The sequence below is a fragment of the Terrapene carolina genome, unplaced genomic scaffold (assembly GCF_002925995.2).
Source record: "Terrapene carolina triunguis isolate 2854851 unplaced genomic scaffold, T_m_triunguis-2.0 Scaffold84, whole genome shotgun sequence".
Taxonomy (NCBI): Eukaryota; Metazoa; Chordata; order Testudines; family Emydidae; genus Terrapene; species Terrapene triunguis.
In genome coordinates this window covers 10,197,584-10,223,030 of record NW_020664435.1, presented here as the reverse complement: position 1 = coordinate 10,223,030, position 25,447 = coordinate 10,197,584, and the positions used below count along the sequence as shown (strand labels likewise).

The 25,447-nt window shown below is 41.9% G+C and overlaps 1 protein-coding gene across 1 annotated transcript in view; it reads left to right on the top strand.

Moving 5' to 3' along the window:
* Positions 1–25,447, top strand: part of KCNH8 (potassium voltage-gated channel subfamily H member 8) — a 364,361-nt gene that overhangs the window by 144,890 nt on the left and 194,024 nt on the right. The window contains exon 3 of the mRNA XM_024197376.1: positions 10,141–10,272. Coding sequence (XP_024053144.1) covers positions 10,141–10,272 — 132 coding nt within the window. The remainder of the gene's footprint in view (positions 1–10,140; positions 10,273–25,447) is intronic.

The following is a 25,447-nucleotide window of genomic DNA, read 5'->3' as shown; positions in this document are numbered from 1 at the left end:
CATAAGGCCTCATCTTATATAACCACCAGGGGGCCTTACATAAGGCCATGATTTATTAACTTGCAAGTGTCCCATCGTGACCCTTACCCTCTCATGGAACTTTACATCCCCACAGAGGGTGTCTCCAGGTGGTCTTATACTTCTCACTTTGTCTAAAGAGGGTTTTTGTGATGATCAGGCATTGTTCTACACACTTGCTCAGGAGGAAGATGCTGTTGGAGTTAGCCTTTCCTACTCCTTCTTTTCCGATAGTGCCATTCCAGAGATCTGACTCCCGCCCGACTCTAGCATTAAAATCTCCAAGGAGAATGATCTTGTCCTCCTTGGGAATGTTGGTCAAGATCTGTATAGAATTGTTCCTTGATATCCTTAATAGAATCAAACATTGGGGCATACGCATGATGACAGCAGCAGACTGGTTGTTGCTGAGCTCAAGACGAAGAGTCATCAGATGCTCATTGATTCATACCGGAAATTCTATAAATTGACTGACAAACTTATTCCTAATTGTAAAACTGACACCATAAATGCGCCTGTCCTCTGCAGATTTTCCTTTCCAGGAAAAGGTGCAGCCTCCGCCTTCTTCTCTCAGTTGACCTTCATCTGGGCACCTTGTCTCACTCCGGGCAGCACCACTGATGTTATATTTAGCAAGTTCCCTAGTGACAATAGCAGTTCTTCTTTCTGGCCATACATTATCTTTGTTATCCATCAGGGTGCGAACATTCCATGTAGCAAAAGTCACTGTCTTATAGTTTTGACTGCAGACAGAGTGATCCCACTGGACCAGGTACTCCACCCAGGAGTGGGTGAGAGAACCTAGGTTTAGGGAACCTTTTCTATCCCTCTTCCCATGCAGGGTGAGCAGAGGGGATCCTAAAGAGGACTGCTCAGTCGCGATAGTAGCTGCCTGTCTCAGTCCAGGTGCCAGACGACCATCTAACTACCGCGGCCTGCATGCAGATTCATGGCTAGGGACTGCCAGATTGACTAATCCTGTCCCCGTCACCACTAGTCTGTTGCCCCAGGGCTTGGAAGGTTGGAAAGTTATTTCCCATGGTAGAATCCTGCATGTGATTTCTTTTAATGTGGGGAAGCAGGTGAGCCTACAGCGACCACACTATCATGACAAGTTGGAGGTGTGAGGTTCAGTGGCTGGGAAAGTCCGAGATGACTGGAGATCTCCACTTGCTGCAGCCTTCATCTGCTTTCACAGCCATTGAAATCTGAGGACCCTCTTCCACCTGATCCACCATTGAGGATGGGGGGATTGGACCGTGCTTTGTCTGGGACCTCCCCTCAGACCTGTTCGCCTTGGGAGACCCTTCCAGGAACATGAAGCTCCTGACAACTTAGCTCTGAGGTTCACTGGAACACGCAAGACCCTTCACCACAACAAGGTGGCGGTCCCCAGAGAGGATTGACATAAAAACTAGCAAGAGAAGTAACGTCTTTCTTGTTCAATAACAAACATCCCTGAACCCAGTTAAAACATGAAACTCTTTTGGAAAATCGACCTGACTGTAACCAAGAAAATAGGTTATATTTCTAAAATAGAGCTTTTTAGCAGTAGAGTAGAAGACTAACCTACACATATAAACCCTTGGAACCGTAACATTTTTCCATTGAATAAGGTGCCTGATATTCTTTATTAAAAAAAATATATATATGTTACTTTTATTCATTATAAGGGGAGTGAGACTGGAGTAAATGCAAAAGCTTTTGACTCCAGGAGAATTACATCATGAAGGCAGTTTGTGGAAATAGCTGCTTCACCACAGGAGATGTGATGAGCTTCAACTCACCAGAAACCTCATGTACATAGTTTAATTTATGCCCCAATTCATGATTAGAACAAGATGACTGGAAACTCTTACCTCGGAGGAAGAGTTTTGCATCCAGTTTTGTTTTTGTAAATGAAAACAACTAACATTTTCACTTTATTCCTTAAAAAGGGGGCTTCAAAATGGTGCTCAACGAACAATACACTTGTCTGACTATTTAGTTTTAAAATAATGTGTTTATTCTAAAACTTCCAGCTGAATATATGGCCATCCATGATGATGAATACATTAGATAATGTTTTTGAAGCAATGCAGCAAGGAACAAACAAAAGACAGAAATAAAACTCATTATACATACTGGATATTTCATTAACTTATAAAAATGAGCTGTTTATTTTTGAGAGTAAAAATTCCTTTTAATCTAGTTTTCAGGGACAGCAGTACATTCTCAGTTACCTGAAAAAACTACATTCGCTAGTGTGATTACTTGGTTATTCTGAACTTGGAGCTATTAGCATCCAGCAGCATTAGGCAACAAGTATGTGAACATGGTCTTTAATGATAAGATACAGCAATGCTGGTGATCAAGGGGAAGTAAACAATGACTGCCAAATAAAGGGAAACAATAGAGGTTGACAGAAGGAAATACTTTGAGAACAAAACAGTGGAGGGATTGGAATGTTGAGAAGGGGAATGATCTGGAGAGGATCTTTCTCTAACAAATTACTCCATGGAGACAAAAGTTGGAGGACCACTATTGTAAGTGATCCAAATACAAGTAACTCATTGGGGTGTTTCTTGTTTGTTTTCAATTACAGTATACTAGGGGAATAATTATATCACTAGAGTTACAACAGCCACTAAATACTACAGCTAGAAAAAACCTATTGAACCTGGTCTATCGTTAAAAAATGGAGATCTGACACTGAATAGCTAACTAAACTCTTTCTAAATTAGTGCTGTATAGGCCAACCTGCCACCACTAATGTAGTAATTGGTACATTGTAATGCCCTTGGAAAATAATTGGGGGAACTGCAGACAGCTTAGATCCAAAAACTATTCACGTCAGTGGGAATCTTTCCGTTCACTTCAATGGTGTTTGGGTCAGACCCTAAAAATAATTTTGTGTGTTTCCCTAACTGTTGGTTATGTAATCTGGTAAATTTCTGACACTGGGAGGTCACTGTCTTTTTAAATGGAGTCTCCTCCTAATCTGTTGTAGGAGATAGGAAAAAGGAAATTAGAGCAGAGTAAAAGTAAGTAGTGCACATAAGGACAAGGGAAGAAAGTCACGTGGCTGCAGCAGGGACTGCTTAGCTTTTCATTTTTTGTTCAGTGGCGTTCAAGGAAGTGTAATTGAAGGATTTCAAAATTGTGAGTTTTATAACTGTGACATCCCTTTCAATCGGTGGATGGAGAGAGAGGAAAACTGTGAGTAAACAAAGACAGAAAGTAAATGTGGATATATACTCAGGGACGGCTCTATGTATTTTGCCGCCCTACGCACGGCAGTCAGGCGGCTTTTGGCGGCGTGCCTGCAGGAGGTCCGGCTGGTAACGCAAAATCGGCAGCATGCCTGCGGGAGGTCCGCTGGTCTCGCGCCTTCGGCATACCCGCCGCTGAATCCGCGGGACCGGCGGATCTCCCGCAGGCATGCCGCCGAAGGCTCCCTGACTACTGCCCCCACAGTGACCGGCAGGCCGCCCCCCACAGCTTGCCGCCCCAGGCACGTGCTTGGTGCGCTGGTGCCTGGAGCCGCCCCTGTATATACTGCTCTATGTATGCTAGAGTCCCTAAGTAATCTACCAGTATATGAAAACTACACTGTATATTATGCCTTAAACATACTATATATTGTATTAAAAATTAAAAGAACATTAAGGAGTCAAACACTCCAAAGTTAGGAAATGACAGAGTTAAGGTTGCCTGTGCCATCTTAATTCATAGATTCATAGATTCTAGGACTGGAAGGGACCTCGAGAGGTCATCGAGTCCAGTCCCCTGCCCGCATGGCAGGACCAAATACCATCTGTCCCCTCCTACATGTGCATTATATTAATGTGACTCTATATGACACTGAAAGTTTGTGGCAGAGCTAAGAATGGAACTTAGCTCACTTGGGTACCAGTCCAAGGCCTTAAACACAGGGAAATCTCCTTGTTTCTCTTACAACCCTCTGCCTTATTTACTATACATCCCATGCATCTACAGGGTCCTGTAGATCATGCAATTATAGACTGTATCATAATGTATACACACAAGAGGGCTGAATTTTTTTAATGGAATGTGCTATTTTGCTGCAGCCAGGAACCTGACTTTTTGTGTGTGTGTGTGTGTGTGTCATCTTGCCTGCTAAAATCTACCTGCAGCTGTCTTAAACTCTCCAGCTTTTCACATGAACAGAACTGAGTTAAAGCATTGCTAGTCCTCGCCCCAGCATAGCCTTGCCCCTCTATGCCATGACAGCCATGGCAGATGGGAATGAAGGATATTTAATGCAGATACAATAAGTTACTTACCACCTAATTTAGGAGATGCTTGCTACAGAATTTGGTCCTATTATGCAGCAAAATCCTCAGAACCCGGATTACAGCTTATCAACAAATAGCCAGTATATGTAGCCTCAGTTCCATCTCTATATTCTAATGCCTTTATAATAGCCTGGAGACATCCCCTCTAGGTCCCTGTCCAAAATTTTAGACCAGCCAAAGAAGAGACTGCCCCCAAGAGATTCTATTGCTGGTTTTACTTTGATCCTTGTGTATGCTGGGACAAGTTTTAGAGAGTTTAGCTTGTGCTCTGTGCCCTTTCAGTACTCATGCAGTACAGGTGCTATCAACAAAGCTCATGATCATACATCTCACAACTGAGACTTAAGCAGATTTCAATAGTTGGAGGGGGGAACGCATCAATACTTATATTTTAAAGTTTCTGGCATTATAAAGGTAGAGCACTGCTTGAAACCTTAAAGTTGTTTGTTTTTTTTGAAGAAAGGTTAGTAGCTCAGTTTCTGCACAGACTCCCAAGTGAAGGCAATTTGTGCTTATTTTGACAGAGGGAGTGGAGGATAGGTAAAAGTAGCTGTGGATGAGAGGGTGACCATAAAATAGTCACCTCCGTGTTGCTGAGAACAACTATTGGGCTAGTTGGATTGCTCTATGATGAGATTTTTCTTTTGTTCTGCCTCTCCCTCCTGTCCTGTGATGTGCTATTCTCTGCTCAAGGATATTAAAATATATTTTGAGGCTTCAGATCTTACTGCAATGGAAAGAAAGGAAGCTTTCTGATAGAGATGTAGCCAGGGTCAATAAAGAAGGCCCATAAAAATAAAGCTGCAAAGGAAATCTTTTTGGTAGACAATGATTTGTTGACAATGACCTTTGCATGCACTAGTTGAAGCAGGAAAGGAATTCCCCTCCTGAAAAAGAGTTCCTTCAACAGAATAATAGTAACATTGGGTTTTATTTATCTAACAAGTAAGAAATCCTACTATAGGCATATAACATTGTGTGATACAGCTTTTCAATGTGCAGACCATATGCAGTGGGTTGCATTATATTTTTTCCATTGAAAATTTGACAGCATTGAAAATTGAAGTCTACTCTTTTTCTGCCGGAAAGGTACAAACCGTTCATGATCTGTCTAAACCAGGGGTGGGCAAACTTTTTGGCCGCAGGGCCACATCGGGGAATAGAAATTGTATGGCTGGCCATGAATGCTCACAAAATTGGGGTTGAGGTGCGGGAGGGTGTGAGGGCTCTGGTTGGGGGTGCAGGCTCTGGGATGGGGCTGGGGATGAAGAGTTTGGCATGTAGGAGGGTGCTCTGGGCTGGGACAGATGGGTTCGGAGGGCGGGAGGGGGATCAGGGCTGGGGCAGGGGTGCGGGCTCTGAGGTGGGGCTGGGGATGAGAGGTTTGGGGTGCAGGAGGGTGCTCCGGGGTGGAATCAAGGGGTTTGGAGAGTGGGAGAGGAATCAGGGCTGGAGCAGGGGGTTGGGGCGTGGAGAGAGGCTCAGGGGTGCAGGCTTTGAGCGGCGCTTACCTCAAGTGGCTCCCAGAAGCAGTGGCATGTCCCTTCTCTGGCTCCTATGCGTGGAGCGGCCCCCGACCCTGCTAGCGCTGGAGTGAGTCCGTGCGGCCCCCGACCCTGTGCCCCAGAGTAGGGCTATGCCGTGGCTTCTGGGAGCCGCGTGGTGCGGTCCCCGACCCGGCATACTGACTGGAGCGCCGGAGTGGGGCCAAGCCACGTGGTGCGGCCCCCGCCCTGGCTGGAGCACCGGACCGGGGCCGAACCCCAGGCCTTGCTCCCCAGTGGGAGCTCGTGGGCCGGCTTAAAACGGCTCACGGGCCGGATCCAGCCTATGGGCCATAGTTTGCCCACCCCTGGTCTAAACCCTGACTTAGGAAATCATCTCTCCTGGGCTGAGGGGATACTTCACCTCCATACCCATTCATTCCATGGCCTTTTTGCCAAGACTGCAATGGGGTAGACAGTTGTTAAGGCATGGTGCAGAATTCAAACTGTTGATCCACATTATGGTTAAAAGACCCCATTACTAATCCCAGATCATGTGGTTCCTTCATTCCAGGAGTTACCTTGTAGCTCATGAGAGAATTAGTACATGCATCTATTTTAAGTTGGTGGTCTCCGCAGCAGTTTTTATTTGCTTTGTTCAGACAGTGTTTACATTGGGAGGAAAATAAGAAAAGATACGTAAGGAGATAATATGGCTGACGAAAACCTGACACGAAACAAACAACAATATGCAAGCCTGCCATAAAAATGCTGAGCAAGCTTAATGATTATTATTCATTTACTGAATCCACCGTAATGCAGCTATTTTAACTAAAGCGAATGTTGCACATTGTGAAATATTGAAGGGCTTTCTGTGTATTATAAATACTTTTGTAAGGACAGAGAGTTTGTTTGACGTTAATTTCCCTAGGTCTCAGAATCAAATTAATCATTTCAGATAAAGTTACCAAATGCAAAATGCAAATTAATGCACACTGGAAAACACAATCCCAACCCCATATAAAATAATGGGATCTAAATTAGCTGTTACCACTCAAGAAAGAGATCTTGGGGTAAATCTCTGAGAACATCCACTCAATGTGGACTGGCAGTCAAAAAAGTGAACAGAATGTTGGGAATCATTAAGAAAGGGATAGATAATAAACAGTAAATATCATATTGCCTCTATATAAATCCATGGTAAACCCACATCTTGGATGCTGCATGCAGATGTGGTTGCCCCATCTCAAAAAAGATATATTGTAATTGGAAAAAGTTCAGAAAAAGGCAACAAAAATGATTAGGGGTATGGAACAGCTTGCATATAAGGAGCAATTAATAAGACTGGGACTTTTCAGCTTGGAAAAGAGATGACTATGTGGGATATGATAGATGTCTATACAATCATGACTGGTGTGGAGAAAGTAAATAAGGAAGTGTTGTTATTTACTCCTTTTCATAACACAGGAGCTAGGGGTCACCAAATGAAATTAATCAGCAGAGGTTTAAAACAAACAGAAGGAAGTATTTCTTCACACAACACATAGGCAACCTGTGGAACTCCTTGCCAGAGAATGTTGTGAAGGCCAAGACTAGAACATGGTTCAAAAAAGAACTAGAGAAGTTCATGGAGGATAGGTCCATCAATGGCTATTAGCCAGGATGGACAGGGATGGTGTCTCTAGCCTCTGTTTTCCAGAAGCTGGGAATAGGCAATAGTGGATGGATCACTTGATGATTACCTGTTCTGTTCATTCCCTCTGGGGCACCTGGCATTTGCCACTGTTGGAAGACAGGTACTGGGCTAGATGGACCTTTGGTCTGATCCAGTATGGCCATTGTTATACCAAATGTATTTGCTAGAATGTATTTATATATATTTTTTTAAATGTCTGATGCCTGTAACATTATTGCCACTAATCCAGTGCTTTAATGGCTGTTTCTGTATTGTTGATGCTAAAACTATATCAAAACAATAGAAAAGAGAAAAGAAATTCAGCTACTTCTAGAGTGGATAACAATAGCTGTTTAAAAAAGCATAGCGGCCAGAAACAACAGTTTTGCAGAGGAAGTGAAGAATAACATTGTATCCAATTGAAATTATGGGAGAAATTTATCTAGGCAGAATGTAATTTAAAAAAATGGAATTTGGCTAAGTAATATGAGTTATAGTAATATTCTTTAGAGACTTGCAATTCTGTCTTTCAATCAGAAAACTATAAAATTTTACTGATGCTTTTCATTTTGGATACACCAGTATAGATTGATGTATTGGTTGCTTTTCAACAAATAAGTGACAGGAAGTAGCACCAATCAGATTTTCCCAAAGGTTTTGATAAAGGAGATAACAGTAGTCCTACACTCTCTCTGCTTCTTGCTTTGTCTTGCTCAAAGATGCTCATAATAAAACGTGCTTGCTCCATCACGTCTGCTTGAAAAGGAATAAGAAATTCAGGATGGAAAAAAGGGGGAATAAGCAGGCAGAAATCTTTTGCTTCTGATTTCCCATTTCTACCCTCTTTTTATGATGGTATCTTTGCTTGCACTGTTTTCACAGCTTACAAAATAGTTAAAACCCAGTATAGACCCATTCTGTTTCATTTGCCATATCCTTCTTTCCTCCCTTTCTCACTTTCCTGATTTCCTTCAAACTGGGAACCTGGTCCCAGCTGCAGGTTAAATTTACTAACCTAACTAAAAGCTGCCCAACTGCCTCCAGAGAGCTGTGACTGAGTTGGGAGAGGAACAATTGATTTTCCTTTGAAGCATCCTACTGGAACTTCAACTGCAATAACACTTCAAGGGTAACTGCTATATCCCCTGCTAGGCTCGGCCCCAGCTCTCAAGAGGCAGTCAAGTTGATTTTATATTAAAATTTAGATTAGACAGCCGAATTGTAAGCAAATTTGCAGTGCCTGGTACCATTTCTTAAACTGCAAAGTTGAGAAGAGAGAAAATAGGGGGACAGGGACAAGAGCGCCAAAAGCAAGCAGCTCTAATCTGCTCTTCCAATCAATCTTTTCTCAGCTCAGACATATTTATATACATATTAGCTATGTATTTTCAGGCATAGCTAGTGGCCCAGTGACCATGTTTAGTTTTATTTCATGAGAACTGGAAGTAGCCTTTGAGCATTAAATTGTTGCCAAAAGAGCAGTGAGATGGATAGGATATAGGAGTCTCGGGGTCAGGCACGCCCAAAAACAAATTTCAAATGAAAAATACTTAGTCCAATAACAATGATCCATCCCATTGTGAACATTAGTGGTCTGTTGGTATGCTGGAAGTGTCTGAAGATAATTGTTTTTCCTTTGTGACTTACAGAGATGGGCCCAAGCTGCCAACTATAGTTAGAATCTAGACTGATTTACCCCAAAATCAGTGGGGTTTGGATCCAGGGTTTTGGTATGATCTCAGCTTTACTCACAATGTGCTTGAACTATGCTGCAGTACAACACCAACACACTGGCAATAATTAGCTTCTATGCTGAATTATCTGGGTGAATTACAACCCCAGTGCTTAAAACCATCAGACTGAATGTCCTATTTTCCAAGGATGATTTGACTTTTTAAAAAAAAATCTTTCTAGTTATACAACAATTTGACACTAAATAGGCAAGTTGTTTTACATTTTAAAAAAATATTATTTTTTACCCAGGCTACTAACTGCTATTACTGCAGTTAACATGTAACAGGGAAGATCTTTATTGTCATTAATTTTCACAGATAAAATGTGGGTATTATAACACTCATCTTCAATGAAATACAAGGACTTTGAGTTTTCACTTGCCTAAGTTTAACAGCTCAGATTTGAATAATGGTACTTTACTTTCTATTTTAAGTCACAAGTCTGATTAGTTTAAGTATCTTCGAATTAGTGGAGCGATACACTAGCTACTGGGTCTTCTGCCAAGGGATGATGAGAGAGCCAAATTTGATAATTAATCTAAGGTAAAGATATTTCATAGTAAACATGGAAGCTTCAGATATCAGAGTTAACGTAGTGGCAGATACTCCATTAAAATACGAAGTGCCAAAATCAGTTAAGATTTCAAAGGAAAATGTGGTTTGAGAGAAGTAAGCAGCTTCATTAAACTCTATTAATGTTCCCAGTAGATAAATTTTGCATTTAAATTAATGCCTTGATTCCACAGAATGCAGCATTACTGAGCTTCGACCGATGATGCAAAGAGATTTACATGAGCTGAACATCTGTGATTTCCTGACTGACCTTCTAAATAAGATTTTTTGTTAGAATTACGTTAGTTGCAGCTTTAATAGTTTGGATTTTTCAGCAAAAAGACAGCTGTTTGAATTTAATTCATTCTGTATCCTTTCAGGGTCTTCATTTTGGTGCCTACTGGACATTGTTCCTATAAAGAACGAGAAAGGAGATGTAGTACTGTTTCTGGCCTCTTTCAAAGATATAACCGATACAAAGGTGAAGATTGCTCCAGAAGATAAAAAAGAAGGTCTGTATAGTTTCCAGCAAACACTGATAAATACTATTGATACTTCAACATTTTGAGATATAGTCACCATTAAATAAAGGGGTCGGGGTGGAAATTCTTTTGAAGTTCCCTTTTAAAATTCAAAAGAGTACATTTATGTAGGACTTTTTGGGCTAGAAATGTAATCAAAATCAAAGAACTAATGATATGGAAAATGCAATGTTTTTTATTTGTTTTAATTTAGATCTTGCCCCACATTCAATAAGCTTTGAGTCATTGCCCTGGAAAATAGGGTATTCTGTAATTCAAAATTAAATTTAGAAACAGAAAATAAAATAAAAATTTTATTTTTTAAAGGAACATTTTGAAGCAGCTAGAACTGTTTCCATTCTTGGAAGATCTGGAAATATTTGATTTTTTTCATGCAAGCAGAGTACCTTCCCTTTTTAGAAAGAAGCTGCGGTTGCACTTTTCAACAGGGAAAAAAATGCATGACCTGATAATATTTATTTCAAACAGTGAAACATTAGAGAGCAAGTGCTTTCCTCAAGGGTTATAGTTTATTATGGATTTTTGTCAAGGCCCACTAACATAAGAAGAAATGGCATATTACTAGTAAGCTTCTATTTTTCTCATTTAAATAGGAAGTTATCAAGGATTTTTATTTCAATGGGGAGTTTCACTGGTAAGTCTTTGCACCATGTTGATGATGCAAAGCAGTCATAAACCCATCTATTTTGTATAATTAGGTTTATGACTGGTTTGCTGTTGTTGGCAGGGCACACACAAAGCAGAGTGTACTGGTGAATCTGGATCTGAAAGGGTAGCTTTGTCATCTTAGAGTAGTTGTGGTTTTGTTTTGCTTTTAATTTGTGTTTAAAAAATTAAGGCCATACTTCATTTTGAACCTTAGCAACTGACTAAGGGCTGCATAATTTTGCCTTACTTGCAATTATTTAAAAGGTCTACAAATGTATGAATGATTAACTTTTAGTACATTTTTCTTGAACAAATACCATGACATTTCTAACGTAATCAAATAAGGAATAAACGACATTCATACCTGCTCTAACTTTGACAGTGGCAACACAACATTTAAAAAGTCGTCAAGGAAGAACTCAGAATAACAACTTTGGAAGAAAAGGCTCTGAGCAATATTCTCGTCTCAGTTAACTTTGTGTGTGGGATAGGATGGGGTTGGTATATGGTGTAATTGTTTTAAATTGTTACTCTAGTTTAAATGAGAACAGAATTTGGATCTTCATCTTTCCAATTCCTCTGAGTGTCAGGAATCCAGAACAGCAGAGCTTGAAGAATATAATTAATGGACATGGTAGGAATATCTTTCAAAATTCCAGCAGGATGTGCCTATATGCTGGAGTTCTAAATTCTGGTACTGTTGTTTTCTTTAATTTTTTTTAAAACCTCGTATGTTGGCTATTCGTTCTCTACAATACACTAGAACAATGTAGACATGCCCCCTAAACTCTCCTGTGCCCCACTTCCTCATCCTACAGGATTTCTGTGTTTTGGCACCCACCGAAAGCTGATTCTGCACTTGCTGGAATAGGAACTGTGTAACAAAATGCAAATTATATGCAAGCTGTGACAGTAATAGTAATGTAGTATCTCATTACAGTATCTTATCATTTGGAAATTAGAAAATGTTACCCTTGTCTTGTGATAATACATATTCTTAAATCACTATGAATTCTAGAAATGTCTGATTTTTCCTCACATTTTGACAAATAGTTTCATCATTGTCTCATTTCCCCACCCCACCCCCCAAAAATCTTATACAATGGAAGTATTTTTACACACCACACTTCTTGCAAAGAATATAATTTGTGAATTTCTGAGCCAGGAGTCTAAAAGAGAGATTTTGAAGTAGCACCTAAGTACGTTTCTGTAGATAACCTATACATCCAGTCTCAACCAATCCTTTTCACCTCAAAGTAGAAGCCGTCTCATATCTGTATCTAATTTCTCCCTGAGACTTAAAACATCTTCCATCTACAAAAGCTTTAGGGAGATAAAGGTTATTAAAATGTGGTGTGCGGGAGCCTTGTAGGGGAGAGATTATTTGGACATGTGTGGTCTGAAGGCTAATGATTCTCATTCTAAGAGTTGCATATCTCCAGAACACAGTAGCTGCTAAGCCCCATGAAATATTTCAATTATCATTTGAAATGGGTATAATAAATTACTTCAGTTCTTTTTTAAAAAAAAAAAAGATGAATATTGTTTTTCAGTATCTAACACCATAGATTCATATTCTCCTCTCAGAAATGGAGGGGACAGTGCCTCTTAGCTTTTCATATGAAGTCTTAAATTTAAATAAAGACCATGAAATATAAAACAGATTATAACTCATACATGCTATTGTGAATTTTAAATGTACACTTAGGGCTTCTGAAGAAGTGGGCTGTAGCCCACGAAAGCTGATGCTCAAATAAATTTGTTAGTCTCTAAGGTGCCACAAGTACTCCTGTTCTTTTTGCAGATACAGACTAATGTGGCTGCTGCTCTGAAATCTACATGGTGTGTCGGTCTGCACTAGAGGTGTGAAAATTGTACAGCAAACAAGCTTGTTGGTGCACACTAAAAATTCCCTAGTGTGCATTAATGTAGTTGTGTTTGAAACAGGACTACATTAATGTGCCCTGGGGAACGTTTAGTGCACACCAGCAAGGTCTACACAGGCCCGTTAGTGGGCAACATGTGAGTGTGGACTAAAATTTAACTCCCCTTGTGCAGACTAACGCACTGTGTAGACAAGCTCGGTGGCAGGGTGTTTTGGGTGGTCAGCAGGCCTATTGGTCTGGGTCTCCACCTCCAGCCATTCTATTAGTTCACAGTATCCCAGCCCTCTGGGTGAGGTCTTATCTGGACTGGACTTTTTGATGGTAACCCCTAGCTCTGTCCTCCTCAGTTCAGGGGTCATAGCTCCAGGGTAGGTAGGGGGACCCAGGGCCTTTCTCCTAAAAGTGAAGTGGTATGCACCAACCTATGTTCAGCCAGGCCACTTGCTTACCTTTCACGGGCCACTTCCTATCACCCCTGCATCTCAGGTGGGGGTATGGTCATAGTCTTTGCTTCAAAGGCCCCACAGTCTAGGGCTGATGCCTGCAGCCTTCTTGAGCCCTTGGCCACAGTTCTCCCTCCCTCCCTCCCAGAGTGTCTAGGAGCCAGGGGAAGACTGACAGCCAGGTCCCCTAGGTAGACATTTTTCTCCTGTTTCTGCAGAGCAGAGTTCATCCATAAATGGTCTCTTTCTGGGGCTGCTGAAGCTTCCTTTATACTGATGTTCTCCTCAGGAGCATGTGCGGCAGTCCCTGAGAGGCAGGATCTCCCTGGCCCAGTATTGCTCCAGCCCTTCCCCTGTCTCGGCCTTAAACCCCATCACAAGCCCATAGACCCTAGTCCTGTAATATATAGCTTGTGGGCAGATTGTAACAATCATGCAAAGCTCTGTGAACATCACTGGCACTCCACGCAAGCACAGCTGCATGATACACAATGCCAGATTGGCCCTTAAGGATTGAATACTGAAATTCTTCTTATCTTGAGTGATATATCCCTGAGTGCACAAGGTTTAGGCCAAGTTCTGCTCTCACCTATGCTGTTGTAAATCCATAGTAACTGTTATTCTCTGTGGAGACACTTGCGCAAATGAGAACATATTTTGGCTCCTGGACTTTAAAAAAAAAAAAAATTGAGCAAAACCTGATCTGTATAACATGCTGAGACTGGAAATGATCTTCAGTTTATTTTAAAATACATTTAACATTTCTTAATTATTGTATTGTATGTAAAAAACGAAACAAAACAAAAAAAATACATGTAGGTGCCAGATTTTGAACACTTTACTCACAAAGGTGAATGACTGTGCTACAGTTTGTATCAGAGGTATACAAACCTCACGCTGGGCCAGAAGGCAATCATGGGCCCAGGTAGCCCTACCCCTACCGGCCTGAAGATCAGGTTAAAAGGTGCTGAGAAGCCCAGGCATGTGGTGTTAGACAGGATGCAGGAGAGAAGAATCCTTCTCCAGGAAGCCAGACAGAAGGTTGCACCTGAGAGGGAACCTCACAGTGGGTAAGGCCTCCAGCAGCACCTTCTCCACCCACCACCCACTTTGAGAAGCAGCATGTCTTGCAGCACACTGCTCGTTTGGACTTGCTTGTGAAGCTATTGACTGTTTGGACTATAGGGGTCATGCCCCAAACTGAAGGAGCACATGGCTGAGAAGTAGCCCAGATTTAGGCTCTCTGTGGGGAGGAATCTGTCAATCTTACTTCCCACAGGGCCTTGAGCAGGGACCTGGTGAGAGGAAGGCCCTGGGTTCCCCGTACCATGACTCACTTAAGGGCAAAGGCCCAGGTGCAGGGGGGAGGCCCAGACACTCGCAGCTTACGGGCAGGAACCAGGCACTACTACTACGCCTCTGCCCCTGACAGCAAGACAAAGGGTAGACGTCAGGTGCACTAACCACTAGGCCACCCAGACCACTGAGCACCCTATCACATGGCCTCTTCCTGGGTTATTTTACTCAAATAACATAATTTTAAATGCTTAAGACTCGGTTCTCCCTTGTTGGTAAATCCTACAGTCCTTGTACTGTCTTTACTCTGGGAATTTTTTGCAGGAGTAAGAGTTCAGAAAGGACTTCATAATTTGGCTTTGGGAGAAACTGGCATGACCCAAAAGGTTTATCTGTGTGTTCTATGAGCCTGATCCAGCACCGGAAATTCCCACTGAATTTCCCAATGGAAGTTGCAGGTGCTCGTCATCCCACAGGATCAGGCCCACACAATGAGCCAACCTTAGCAACTTTAGACAACTTTAGCCTGCAAAACAATTTTACATTTGCCCCTCCACCCATGAAGGCAGCTGATTTCTTTTTATTTTATTTTACTATCACACACAACTCTAACTTCTCTGTTTTTGAGGAGGCCCAACAAGAAGCTCTCCAAAATTATTTTTCAATGAAAGCTCAGTTTCCTGGGAATCAGTCTGGCTCTGACCATAGAAGATGACAGAGTCTACACCATACACAGCTTTTTATTTCTGTCAGAACTGTGTTCTCCAATCTGGCTATAGACAGGGAAGGTTTATAAACAAACATGCTCCGTGTTTAACCCTTATGACTGCATAAAGGTGTTTACTAATAGGATTTTCTTTCAACCTTTGCTGTCTTCTCTCTATCCTATCCAGAAAAGACCTTCCACTAGCTATTTATTGGACATAATCAAAGAGGGCATAGTAAAACTTCCTGATTTCTAAACTATTGAGCACGTCATTTGCAGCCACTGCTTGAGTTCCTGTCATCTGTTCTCTTCTGGTATCCTCCTATCTCTCTGGCCACTCCTTTGGCATCTCTTCCACTGTGTTTTCTTTCTGCTTCCATAGGATCCCATTCTTGGCCCCCTCCTCTTCTTGCTCTAGACTGTTTATTTGGGTGATCTCCTCTGCTTACACAGCTTCAACTACTATATTTATACTAGTTGATTGCCAACCTAACTGCCCGTTCTTGACTAATTTCACTTCATCTCGACTCAAATCTCAGCCTCTGTCTCTGACCTTCCCTTCTGAATGTCTCGGCAGCAATTCAAACTTAACATGACCAAAAAAGAACTCCTCGTGATGCCATCCTTGAAATGGCCACTCATCTGCTTCTCTCTCAAACAGCTGAGTTTTCTTCCATGCTGCTCCTATGTATGTAAAGTTCTCCCTGAATTAATCTGCATGGCCACTACCCCCTCCCAAAAATCCACTGCTGCTATGAAGCTGACAAGAAATCATCCAAGCAATGATGGGTAGGTTGTGCAATAGCTAACCAATGGAACCACATGATGTTAACTTCATTTCCTAGGTCATCTCTCTACCTTTCAGTCTTGTTGTTTGTCATCCTTGCTTGTTGCTTCTTGTTTCAAATCAGACGGTAAGTTCTTTGGGCCAGGAACCAGATCTACTTGTATGTTTGCAGAGATTCTAGCACAATGCATTCCCAATCGCTAAATGCATCCCCAGTATAAATAATAGTGACTGGTAGTAATGGTGTCTACAAATCCCATACTGAGCAGAGGCAGAAGGAGGAGGGGAGCTTCTCCTGCCTACAGGCAAGCAGCTTGACCACACCCCCACACAGCTGCTACAACTGCCAGTCATGGAAGGAGGCACCCTCAGCTGCAACCAATGAGGGGAAAAAAGGCCTGCTATAAAAGGAGGGAGCTCAGAGGGGGAGGGGAGGCAGAAAGGCCCGGGGCAGGGAAGGGGCAACACCCCTGCACCAGGTTTCCTCCAGGAATAAGACAAAAGCAGACCCCTGGGCCTAATTAGAGGCCACGGTCCAAGAACTGCCCTGATCAGGGGCTAACCAAAGGAAACCAGGCAGGTAGCAGTAGAGACGCCCTGCAAGACCACACCAAGGACTACTGACACTGGCCTTAGAGGGCAATGAACAGTCTCGGGCTAAAATGAAACGCTTGAAACAGCCTATATAACATAGCAAGAAATTTGTAATATTTACTCCTTGGCCCTGATTCTGATTTATATTAAGGTTATTTTACACCGCTCTGGCAATGTATAGGGGATTGAAAGTGGCTGTAAATATATACAATAAATTCCCACTGACTTTAATGGCTGCATGATCATTAATACATAAGGAAACTTAATAACAGCATGTTATATACTAAAGCTCTGTTCCTGCTATTATTCTGTATAAAAGCTCCCACTGAAGTCAGTCTTGCCAGACAATGGCAGTATAAGGCCCTACTGCTTCAATTCTGCACTCATATATGCACATGCATACCACCAAAAGTCAGAAAAAATGTGCATTTAAGGGATGGTAGTAGTCTCTCTGTCAGACAGCTGCTATGACAATCTGCTACTGTCCTTTAAAAGTGACTGTTATGCATTTAGTGCCGCTGTTTGTTTTTTTTAATCAACAAGCTTTTTGATGGACAGTAGGCATGTTGCAACTTTTCACCGTTTACACTCTTAATTTGCCTTTACACAAATAGATTGTTTCCCCAACGCAGTAATGTATCAGAGAAATCCCACCATCCTCCTTGTCTCTTTAAAAATACCTATGATCAAGCACTGTTGTAAAAGATAGCTTTTCAACACCCTCTTTGCCAGATTTGGAATACTGTAACAAAATTGATGGTCTTTTCTTTCCGACGTACAGAAAATCTCTTATTTTAGAAAAGCAATTGTTCCCGTCAGAAGGCGAGGAAAACACTAGTTGTTTTGCAAGGCAAAAGTTATTTCAATACTATGTACTAAGCTGGGAAGCCTATAGGTTAAATTCTGATTGTGGTTACATCTTTTTAAAATCTGGAGTAACTCCCTTGAAAGCAAGCAGATTTAAACTGGAGTTACTGAGATCAGAATCTGGCCCTCAATGTTGGAAAGTTTAGGGCTCTATTCTGCTTTCATATACATGCAGTAATGTCCTTTGACTTCTCTGGAGGTTACAGTTGTGTTTCTGAGAGAATAATTGGCCAAACAAGTGAGTCCTGATTATCAATGCATTTCTTAATCTGAAATCCTGTAAAAAAATTTATAGTGGAGAAAATTAGGCTTTGGTAAGAGGGGCAATATTCATTGTGACAGATATGACTGGTTTGGAGAAAGTAAATAAGGAAGTGTTGTTATTTACTCCTTTTCATAACACAAGAACTAGGGGTCACCAAATGAAATTAATAGGCAGCAGATTTAAAACAAACAAAAGGAAGTATTTGTTCACACAACGCACAATCTGTCTGGAACTCTTTGTTAGAGTATGTTGTGAAGGCCAAGACTATAACATGGTTCAAAAAAGAACTAGAGAAGTTCATGGAGGATAGGTCCATCAATGGCTATAAGCCAGGATGGGCAGGGATGGTGTCCCTAGCCTCTGTTTGCCAGAAGCTGGGAATGGTGGATGGTTCACTTGATGATTACCTGTTCTGTTCATTCCCTCTGGGGCACCTGGCATTGGCCACTGTTGGAAGACAGGATACTGGGCTAGATGGACCTTTGGTCTGACCCGATATGGCCGTTCTTATGTTCCTATATTATGATATATCCAGCAAGCCAGTCTGCCTAATGGCCAGCTCCTGTGCTTTGCTTCCTCTTCAAGGACAAGGAGCAGTGCAATTGCCGGCAGTTACCACACAGCACTTGGTCAGCACACATTTATCTTTAAGATAAAAGCCGTACAGAGAGAACATACAAAAACAATAGTGGATTGGAGTAGTGTTCTAGTGATTTTTCTAGGTGACTATAAGTTAGGGTCAGCATCACAGTGCCTATCCTTTTTGTGGTTCTGAGCCAGGGAGAAAATTTACGACACTTTGGAGTACATACTATTAGTTGACAGTAGCACCTGGGGCCTGATCCAGCTCCCATTGAAGAACGGGAAAACTCTGTCACAGGCTGGCTGGCCTTTTAACGCAAGCCAACCTCAGCCTTTCCTGTAACCTAGCAGCCTAAGCTGATGGTGATTTTTGGCAACTGAAGGCTCATTAGTGACCTTACCTGTGAATGGGTTAGGAAAAGACTATACAAGTATGCAGGGGTGGGGGAAGCCTGTAGAGAAGGCAGGACTCTCCTGCAAGTAGGAGAACCCACAGAGCAAGGCTCCTGTGAGGGGGATACATGAGCTAGAGCCTACAAGAGCTGAGGAAATCCCATGGGAAGCTGCCAGAACCCCTGAGGAAGGGAGGGAAAACCTGCAAAGATAAGACATTACAAAAGAAGAACTCTGCAGGGCAGGATAGGCTCCTGTGCGGGAGGACCTGAGGAAGGGATAGTAAAAGCACGTCAGTAGAGACTGAGAGGGGCAGACAACTAATTAGTTCAGCAAAGAAGGAAGAAGCAAGAGGCCTGAGAACCAAGGGGAGGCTGTGTTGAATACAGGGTATGGGGAAGCAGCACAAGGGGGCTTGGAGATAGGAAGCGGCCCAGGGAAACAGAAAAAGGGTCTGAAGAAGCAGTGCTTAATACAGGGTCCCTGGGCCAGGACACAGAGTAGAGGATGGGCCTGTGTTCCCTTACCAGCCCCTGAGGAAGGGGCATGCTAGCCCAACCACAGGAGTGGGGTAGGCTCCTGGGAGGGAGGCCCAGTACAGATCCTCCAGCAAGTAACAGAGAAGGGACTCTGAAGAAGCAAATTAGGCTCCTGTGGGGAGAGGCCCTGATGAAGGCGAGTAAGAACACTTCAGTGGAGCCCAAGAGGGGTGGAAGAGTTATTTGGTCATTTAGCTTGGAATAATCACAGTTAACACACATGATTAACTCAAAAAAAATTAATCGCTATTAAAAAAATGAATCATGATTAATCACAATTTTAATCACACTGTTAAACAATAGAATACCAATTGAAATTTATTAAATATTTTGGATGGTTTTTCTACATTTTCAAATATATTGACATCTATTACAACACAGAATACAAAGTGTACAGTGCTCACTTTTTTTTATTACAAATATTTGCACTGTAAAAATGACAGACAAAAGAAACAGTATATTTCAATTCACCTCATACAAGTACTGTAGTGCAGTCTCTTTATTGGGAAAGTGCAACTTACAAATGTAGATTTTTTTTTTTTATTACATAACTGCACACAAAACTTTAGAGCCTACAAGTCCACTCAGTCTTATTTCTCGTCCAGCCAATCACTAAGACAAACAAGTTTGTTTACATTTACAGGAGATAATGCTGCCCACTTCTTATTTACAATATCACCAGAAAGTGAGAACAGGCATTTGCATGGGACTTTTGTAGCCGGCATTGCAAGGTATTTACATGCCAGATATGCTAAGCATTCATATGCCCCTTCATGCTTCGGCCATCATTTCATGCTGACGATGCTCGTTTAAAAAAAATGTGTTAATTAAATTTGTGACTGAACTCTTTGGGGGAGAATTGTATGTCTCCAGCTCTATTTTACCTGCATTCTGCCATACATTTAATGTATTAATAGTCTCAGATGATGACTCGGCACATGTTCATTTGAAGAACACTTTCGCTGCAGATTTGACAAAACACAAAGAAGGTACCAATGTGAGATTTCTAAAGCTAGCTACAGCACTCGACCCAAGGTTTAAGAATCTGAAGTGCCTTCCAAAATCTGAGAGGGACGAGGTGTGGAGCATGCTTTCAGAAGTCTTACAAGAGCAACATACTGATGCGGAAACTACAGAACCCAGACCACCAAAAAAGAAAATCAACCTTCTGCTGGTGGCATCTGACTCAGATTATGAAAATGAACATGTCGGTCTGCTCTGCTTTGGATTGTTATCTAGCAGAACCTGTCAGCATGGACACACGTCCTCTGGAATGGTGGTTGTAGCATGAAGGGACATATGAATCTTCAGCGCATCTGGCATGTAAATATCTTGCAACACTGGCTATAACAGTGCCACGAGAACACCTGTTCTCACTTTCAGGTGACATTGTGAACAAGAAGCAGGCAGCATTATATCCTGCAAATGTAAACATTTGAGCTTGTTTGAACGATTGCCTGAACAAGAAATAGGACTGAGTGGCTTGTAGGCTCTAAAGTTTTATATTGTTTTATTTTTGAATGCAGTTTTTTTTTTACATAATTCTACGTTTCTAAGTTCAACTTTCATGATAAAGAGATTGCACTATAGTACTTGTATTAGATTAATTGAAAAATACTATTTCTTTTTTTTACAGTGCAAATTTGTAATAAAAAATATAAAGTGACCACTGTACACTTTGTATTCTGTGTTTATAATTGAAATCAATATATTTGAAAATGTAGAAAAATCAAAAAATATTTAAATGATATTCTATTATTGTTTAATGATTAATCACATGATTAATTTTTTAATCGCTTGACAGCTTCTATCTATCTATCTATCTATCTAATCAGTGTCTAAGACTAATCCATGTACCTGTGGCTGAAAATGCACCTTTAAATTAAAGTATCTTGTCACTTTTTTTGGAGGTTTTGAGAAAAAAAATGAGAGGTTTTATTTTCCTCTGCTGGTATTTTGTGTGGGTTTTTCTAATACTGGAGCAAGAAGGGGCACAAAATCCACACTACAAAATGTCCATGGAGACTCCCCATCTCCTCCACCAATGCGTGTATGAACCTTTTCCTTTTTCAAGTACCACCAACAGCAATAGATTCTGCTGCTGCTTTCCCTTGCCTGCTCTGAGCCTCTAGCTACATGCTGCTCAGACACAATTTAGAATGACAAAGTATGAGATCGATTCCAGGTGCCAAATTAGTCCAATTAAAAAATAAATCCTTATTGCAGTTTGAATATGCCATGTGTGTGAGAGAATTTAGCTTCTTATTTAAGTATTTTTATAAGATACAGTAAAAAGAGGTTATAGGGTAGGTAAATCTTCTTTTCTGGGTGCACCATCATGTCAATAGTTCTGTAATGACTTGGCTGAGTTTGATAGAAAGATCATAATACATGCTCATAGACTATCAGAATGGCTTCCCCCAGAGTCCCGCAGCACGTCCATAGTGATACTACCTCTTCTGTCATTCACACACAAGCAGGATCACATCAGTTTTCTCCTTCTTTAATGTGCATATATATATAAAATATATGACATGTTTCAATGATGCTGGCTATAATTGAGCAGCAGGTATGCTCTCCAATGGCCATGATTGCATTTATTTTTATAAAATATGGCATATTCCTATGCAAAAAAGATCTTTATTACATCGATATATTCTCCACTACAGCCTTCTTTCCCTTTTAATGAAAATTGAGGGTTTATCAATATTTATACTAAAGGGGAAGACTAATGGCCCTTAAAGGATTAATAGGTGTTTAAATGAATGGTTAATCAATTGCTATAGCATCCAGCAGGCCAATATTTTGCTTATTATCATGGCTTATAAACATAGTACCTTCTACTGATGAGCTTATAACCACATAGAAATCGTCTACTCGTGTGTATAATGAACATTATACTAGCCCTTTATAAAACATTTTATAAATGGAATCTTAATATAAAATATGGCTGACTATTCTGTACCTTCTTTACGATCTTTCCTTCCACCATTTTTTGCTCTCCCGTGCTGGTGCTGCGCTGGGCTCCAGGCAGCTATGGCACACCCAGTACTAGGCTCCTCCTAGGCAATGCCCTGTGCAGAAAGATCTTGGGCTTTCTTGGGGCACCAGCCTAGCCAGAGGCAGTGGGGGAGGAAGGAGCCCACCAGCCAGCCTGCAGGTGTGCTGAGTGTTCCTGCCAGGGGTTGGTTCTCCACACAGCCTAGGGAGAGGGATGTGCCCCACCAGGGTTTATGGAGAAGCAGCGGGGCTGAGGTGGGGGGGAAGGGGTAAAGGGAGGAGAGATGCTGGGGAAGGAGGCAGCAAGAAGGGGACCATGCAAAGGGCTGATGGTTGGGCAGCAGAGGCGATGCATGGGGCAGTCAGGTGCCCTTCCACTATCAACAGTTACATGTTCTCCCTGCAAAAATTATTCTTCTAGCATGGAGATGTTGAACAGGACCCTCGTTATCCTGCAAAGAGACAGTGGGTGAGTGAAATGAGGTATGGATGGAGTTTACTATTGTGTCTGGGGGAGAAAGTGTAACAGCTGCCATTTTGAAAAGGTCAGACAAACAAAGGAGAAGTATGGTAGCAGCTGTCTTTAGAAAGGCAAAACAAGCAAGGAGAAAAGATAAAATTTAGATGTCTGAAAAAGGAAATACATCCTCTAATACAAAAATCTGTTCCCATGGCCATGAAAGAGAGTAACTCCCACTCCAGCAAACAAAGTATGGAGGCTGATGGAGAAGCACCCATCTCTAAGGCTGACTTGAAGGACATGCTGGTAGAAATCAGAAAGATTAATAGGAGATGAGGGAAGAGTTCCAGGCTTACATTAAAAATATAAAAAGATTAATGGGAAAAATCAGCTGTGGAAACAATTAAATGAGCATTACTAATCTAGATGACACATTGGGGAGAAAAAGAATTAAATCTGGAGGATGTGAAATATAGAGAACATATGAATAACAGAAGGTTTAAAGGTATTCTAGAGGAGACTGAAGGAAGAAATCTGCTGGACACATTGGACGATATTTTCCATGACACACTCAGACTGGGCAATAAAGATCTCATTCATACAGAGAGGGCTCACAGATCCCTTTTCTCCAAGCCCCCAGAAAGCTCTGGATCAATGGATGTAATTGTCTTTCTGCACTGCTGTCAAGACAAGGATAAAATACTGAGGGCAATGAGGAAGAGAGGTGAAACACTGATGATTTTTAACCACCCCATACAAATTTTCCAAAAGCTGGCAACCTCAATCCTTAGCAAGCAAAGAGAGCAATGCCAGATGCCATCTATTCCTAAAGAGAACAGTATAAGATACAAATAGGGGTTCCCATTTAGACTGTGCTTTAAATGTAATGACAGGTATGTCCATCTGAGATGCAGAAGAAGGGAAGCTGGTACTTATCGACCTGGGAATAGGTGAATCCATTCAAGAACAATTTGAATGAGATCATAGGCATCGGTCCTACAGGTCACCAAGAAATCACTAGGTATCCATGAGATCTAAGAGAGCCTGAACATCTCAAAAAGATGCACAATCACGACAACAGGACAGACATGAGAGCAGAAGAAACAATCCAGATCCAGAAGAACAAGATGAGTGTATAGGCTAAGATACTACAATAAACCAAGAATATAATCTATTAGGTTATAATGATAAAGGGATATAGTTAAATGGAAGCTGAGATGTATAGCATCCAGATGATTTACTCTGTGTGGATACAGTATACTTATGGGTATAGCATAATTTAATGTTATGAATTATATCAGTGATACACAATTAGATCTACCCATTGGCCGATTTGAGAATTTTATGACAAGAGGTGGGCCGTTTGCATGGAAGGCTGACCAAAAAAAAACCAACCTTCAGCTACCAATAAATAAGGACCTTGATTACAACATAAGTATTAGTACTTCTATCTTTTAACAAAGTTTATAGATCAACATTATTACCTGTGTTTGTGGCAATCTCTAGTGGGAGGGGTGACACTGACAATCTCTGGCAAGCTTTGTGACGAGTGGTTTGTAGAAGGTCAGGGCATGACACATGCACTGAAGATGCTCATCTGTCAGATGATTGCAGTTTTGGTTCCCAGAGATATGTTGATCCGAACATCGTTAAAAGGTAGATGGCTACATTCTGGCTATCCTGAAACTGGTCAGCATATTGAGTCCAGAAATCACAATGTTCCCCACATCTCTGAATTTTGCCTTCAAGACATCTGAGCTCTGGAGCCTTACAATTTCTAATTGAAAAACACTTTCATTAATTGAGTCAAGAATGTTCTTTGCTTCAGAAGGGCAAGGTCCATTGGTAGAGACAACAAATGGTTCACAAAGAAAAGCAAATCCTTGGAATTCTAAAATTCTCAAATCAAATTTTAAAATTTTTGATCAGAATGTTTAGGAATTCTTGCATCGTTTTCATCAAAGTTTCATCTGTAGCAACAACACACAATGTGGGAAAGTATAACATTTTTTCCTGTTAAGGCTGTTTGAAATATTTCAAGATTCCGCTGAAAAGCACACACTTTTTCAAACAGATCCCCAACTCTGCTTGAACAGCCTTGGAGCTGCAATTAGGGAATTCAGGTGACTAGTAATATCGCTCAGAAAAGCGACCTATGACCAGTGGCAGATTTAGAGTTAGTTGGGCCCTGTGCTCAGCTTCATTTCTCCCTCCCCTCCTCCCGGGGTAGCATTCTCTATCTCTCCCCCCCCCCTTTTTCATTTTTTCCCCCTCTAGTCTCCTCTTGGGACTCAGGGCTGCGGGTGCAGGGTCTGGGAGGGAGTTAGGGTGCGGGAGGGGGCTCAGGGTTGTGTGCAGAGTCTGGGAGGGAGCTACAGTGCGGGAGCAGGCGGGGGAGACTTAGGGTGCAGGAGGGGGTTCAAGGCTGGGGGTGTGGGGTCTGGGAGGGGGCTCAGGGCTGGGGCAGGCAGGGGGTTGGGGTGCGGAACACTTATCTGGGGCAGCTCCTGTTTGGTGCAGGGGGTGCAGGTGGCTCCGCGCGCCCCCTGCAGCTCCCATTGGCCATGATTCTCGAAGCCACACTCCCTCCCCCCCCCAGCCAGGCAGGGCTGGAACACAGGTGCTTTAGGGGCTGCAGCCCAGGGCCCCGGTTAGCCTGGGGCCCTCCCTGGGCTGCAG